The sequence below is a fragment of the Xiphophorus maculatus genome, chromosome 16, assembly GCF_002775205.1.
Source record: "Xiphophorus maculatus strain JP 163 A chromosome 16, X_maculatus-5.0-male, whole genome shotgun sequence".
Lineage (NCBI taxonomy): Eukaryota > Metazoa > Chordata > Actinopteri > Cyprinodontiformes > Poeciliidae > Xiphophorus > Xiphophorus maculatus.
Genome location: NC_036458.1, coordinates 11,872,439 through 11,876,876, shown reverse-complemented (window position 1 = coordinate 11,876,876; position 4,438 = coordinate 11,872,439). Strand labels below are relative to the sequence as shown.

General features: G+C 42.1%; 1 protein-coding gene across 1 annotated transcript; it reads right to left on the bottom strand.

Moving 5' to 3' along the window:
- Positions 1–284: 284 nt before the first annotated feature.
- LOC102219562 (transcription factor Sox-9-like) lies at positions 285–3,911 on the bottom strand. The gene is made up of 3 exons (XM_005801437.2): positions 3,171–3,911; positions 2,606–2,853; positions 285–2,358 (listed from the first exon to the last, which is right to left on the bottom strand). The coding sequence occupies exons 1-3, from the start codon at positions 3,596–3,598 to the stop codon at positions 1,598–1,600; spliced, it is 1,437 nt and encodes a 478-aa protein (XP_005801494.1). The 5' UTR covers positions 3,599–3,911; the 3' UTR covers positions 285–1,597.
- Between the last annotated feature and the right edge of the window lie 527 nt (positions 3,912–4,438).

Sequence of the window (4,438 nt, the reverse complement as noted above, 5' to 3'; positions counted from 1 at the left end):
AATAACAGCTAATTCTGTGTTAAAATTATTGTCTTTATTGGTCTTGTATGAAATTAAAATAAATAAATAAATAAATTAAAAGTTATGTATTTAATTAGCTGTTGGCCACAATAGTCAAAATAAATAGAAGAAAAATGCTTGAACTGCATCAGTGTGTGGGTAATGTATTAGGGAATTTTAATTTTTGACATTTAATTACTGTGACTAAGTTATTGATATTATTAATGAGAACACCCTACAGAAAGCAATGTCAAAAGAAACAGACAGCTTAAGATGAGAACTTATTTCTGACTTTTACTTTTATTTCAAACAAAAAATAATAATAATACAAAAGATAAGCTTTTAAGTCAAAGCCATGTTTACCTAGGGAAACTGCATTAAGAAGATGACAAAAATGAGAACTAATTATACAGAATATAAAACAAGAAACAAAACTTTCTCTTTTCAAAAAGAAAAAAAGAAACCATAGTATTCTCTTGAATCCAGCAAAATTCTTTACAGCTGCATCTCTCATCCAGTCAAAAAAAAGGAGAAAGAAGAAAACATCCAGTTTTTCTTGAATAGAAAGACCCATCATGTCATTTTTTAAGCATTCTGTACAGAAGTAGATCGAGAATTATGTGAAAACATTTACAAATGATAAATAAGCAACGTTGCATCACATATGATAGCAACCTAAATTCACCTCTGTGCTGAATTTAAATGATAATTCTCCAATAAAATTAATGCTAAAGAATAAATTAAGAAAACAAAAGAAGGGAGAAAATATCTGGTAGAAGCACACCATGCTCAGACCTGATTTACACTGGCAAGAGCCAGGTCAAAGGTCACTTCCTGAATCTCATCAAGCAGGAAATCTGACCTGCGCTGCTGTCTTTTCGAATCGTGAAGCCTCCCCGCTGTGGCTTCAGAGGCACTAATGGTATTGAAGGCAGTTAAAAAGCAAGCATCACTATCACATCTAGCAGCTCAGTAAGGCCCGCAGAAGAGTTACATGGCACCTGCTATTAGCGTTTCCAACAGTTTTAGCTGAACCAAATGAGAAGTAGAACATTGGACTCTTCGCTGATGACACAGTAACATCACGGCCAACAATTCTAATCTACTCCAACCCTGCATTTCTCATGATCTGAATCTCACTGAAGTTAGCGTATGTACAGCGGGAACGAAGGCTAAGGTGAGATGGCGGTGTCGGTAAACTTCCAGTAAAAAAGTACATTATAGAGAGAATAAAGAAGGCCACTGAGGGTGTTTTCACCCAGCATCCCTGTTCCTTTAAGCAAGCAGTGATGATCATGACACAGAATATGTTGGGAATAACAAGAGCAGAACACATACACAGTACATACTATCATATTCATAACCATTATGTCCTCACAGAGGATTTAACTTTTTAAACATCATTTCTAAAAAAATATAATCACAATTCCAACCAATACAAAAGGCACTGCTGTGAACCAATTTAAAGACTAAATTTCAGAACTATAAAAAAGTCCATGTCGTGTTTTTCTATTGGCAATGTGGCGAGGACAATGAAATTAAGGCAACTGGGGGTGGGGGAAGGGGGAGCAGTCTTGGGTGGATGTGTTGGCGATCCTCAGGGCCTGGACAGTTGTGTGTAAATCGGCTGCTGCTCCCAGTGCTGTGGACTGTGGGTCTGCGGCACAGAGGGCACCCCAGTGCTGTCGGCTATTGGGGTGTACATCGGCCTCTGGCTGGGGCTCATGTAGCTGAAGGTGGAGTACAGGCTGGAACCTTGGCCAGCTGCATGGCTGTAGTAAGAGTTGGCACTGCTCTGGTGTTCTGAATAGTCATACTGTGCTCTTGTGATAGACGGATAAGAAGAGGGGCTGTAGTGCTGTAGGTTGAATGAGCCATAGGTGATGTGCTGCGGGGATCCCTGTTGGTCACTGTAGTGGCTCGGGCTGAGCTGCTCCGTCTTGATCTGGGTGGTTCTCTGCTGGCCCTGTTGACCTTGCTCTCCTGCTCCACCAAGGGTGGTCAGAGTATGCTGCTGCTGCTGCTTGGACATCCAAGCATGAGCTCCCACACCGGCTCCCTGACCGACTGAGGAGGTGCTAATACCGTAGCTGCCTGTGTAGCCAGCCTGGGCTGCACCAGCAACCCCAGCGTGGCTGTGAGGTGGCAGGTACTGGTCAAACTCATCGACATCAAAGCTCCCGATGTTGGAGATGACGTCGCTGCTAAGCTCACCAATGTCCACAGCTCCAAAGTCGATGTTGAGCTGCCGACTGCTGCCCTCTTGAATGGGGCGGCCCTCACGCTTCAGGTCAGCTTTGCTGGAGGGAAGATCTGTCTTTGGGGTTGTCGGAGGTGTTGGTGGTCCCTGTGACTGACCTGGTTGGAGAGAAGCAAAGTTAGACTCATGGCTTTTAAAAACAAATTATCACTCCCAGTCCTGACGATTTAATCTAAATGTATCCAGATGGGGGAAGTTAGGGTAACTTTATCCCTCAAACTACTGGGACAATTCTAAGAGATGTGTTTGCTTGTTGGACAATAAAATTCACAACAGCTGAATTGTCCAGCTATCCTAGCAAAATGCAACAAAATGATATTTAAAAGCATTTCTTTCAAATCTTACCCGAATGTTCTCCCGGAGAGTGCACCTCGCCCATGCTGGACGCAGGAGAGTCGGCTTGCTGCAGCGCCTTGAAAATTGCGTTCGGAGAGATGTGCGTCTGTTCGCCATCCTCGGAGTCATTTTGCCCATTCTTAACAGATTTCCTCCGCCTCGGTTGATATTTATAGTCGGGGTGATCCTTCTTGTGCTGCACTCTCAGGCGTTCAGCTTCCTCCACAAACGGGCGCTTCTCCACCTCATTGAGAAGCCTGGACATGGCACAAATCAAAATGTGAATTATGCATGTGTGTTTATTCTAAATTGTTTATGAATGCATGCGAAATAGCCACCAGCAAGCGATTTAAAATATGGTCTTAACTTAGACATGTAAATAAGTAGACTCGAATAAAATAAAAAATAAAAACATACGAATAAAAATATATATCAAAAACCTAGGGAAACTAGCAACATGTAAAACTTGCATCAAGAAAGAGCTGCAGGGTTTTTTTTACGGAGCAATCAGCTACACGCTTTCAGTGCGTAAAAGCGCTACACAAACGGACCTCGAGTTTTAAGACCAACTCACCTCCAAAGTTTCCCCAGGGTTTTGCTGAGTTCTGCGTTGTGCAAATGCGGATACTGATCGGCCAGCTTCCTCCGCGCCGCCTGAGCCCAAACCATGAAGGCGTTCATGGGTCTCTTAACGTGTGGTTTGCTCTTGCTGGAGCCGTTGACGCGCACCGGCATGGGTACTAGAGTCCAGTCATAGCCCTTCAGCACCTGGGACACCGCATCTCTTATGCACACCGGGAACTTCTCTTCCTCGCCCTCCTTCTTGTAGTCCGGTCCCCTGAGGAGGTGGTTGTCGGACGGCCGGGTGTTCTCGGTGTCCGAACCGGAGCCGGACGGGCACGGCGAGCCCGCTGAGTCTTCAGACATGCTGGGGCTCGGAGCGTCTGAATGACATTTCTCCTGTTCTTCTGTCATCTTCAGGTAAGGGTCGAGGAGATTCATGCGAAAAAATTAAAGACTATCTGCTCGCACTGAAAAAAAAAGTAGTAGAAAGGCCTTCGTTTTTACTTTTCTTTTTTTTTTTTTTTAATCCAAGTGAAATGTGCCCAAAGACTGCAGCGACAGTCTGTAAGGGCGCACAGCTCGACCTGCAAACTTGAATCCTTTAAAATAAAAAAGCAAAAAATAAGTCTTCAAGCTCCTTAGCCTTCTTACAATTTTGTGAATAATAACGCAATTGAGAAACAGTGACTTTAAAACGGAATGAAACTAACTCATGTCTCACGATGGATACTCGACGCGTCTGCAAACCAAGGCGGCGATGCCGCAATTTATGTTTGAGGGTAAAGAATGATTGGGCAGGGGTGGTGGTGGGGCGTTCAAGGGGCGGGGACATAATCCTACTCAAAGAAAATCTTGGAGCAAAAAACAGTGAAAACCAACCGTAACTAGGCGGGTTTTTTTTTTGTTGTTTTTTGTTGGGGTTTTTTGGATCTGTGTGAGCTTTAGTCTCATTTTAATACATAATCAAAGGTCAACTTTGAAAAATTTATATAAACGAATAACGTGGAACAAGAATAGAAAACTTTTAAAATGAAGATCATATACTTCAGTTTAACTTTACGACAATAAAATAAAATAAAATAAAATAACTAAAGCAGCCTCAGCTTTACCAAATAGGCAATTTGGAATGAAAATGTGTTTCTTAAACTAATTTATGATAGTCTGTCATTTATAATAATTTCAGGTTTAATTAAAAAAAAATTAATTAACTGAAGCAGTAAACAATTCATATTGTAAAAACTTAAATTTAACATAGCCTGTTAGAATAAATTACAAACC

Coding starts and splice junctions, on each gene's coding strand:
- LOC102219562 (XM_005801437.2), bottom strand. CDS start 3,598: ATGAATCTCCTCGACCCTTACCTGAAGATGACAGAAGAACAGGAGAAA. Junction 2,854..3,170: donor ACCCTGGGGAAACTTTGGAG/GTGAGTTGGTCT, acceptor TGCCATGTCCAG/GCTTCTCAATGAGGTGGAGA. Junction 2,359..2,605: donor CTCTCCGGGAGAACATTCGG/GTAAGATTTGAA, acceptor CTCTCCAACCAG/GTCAGTCACAGGGACCACCA.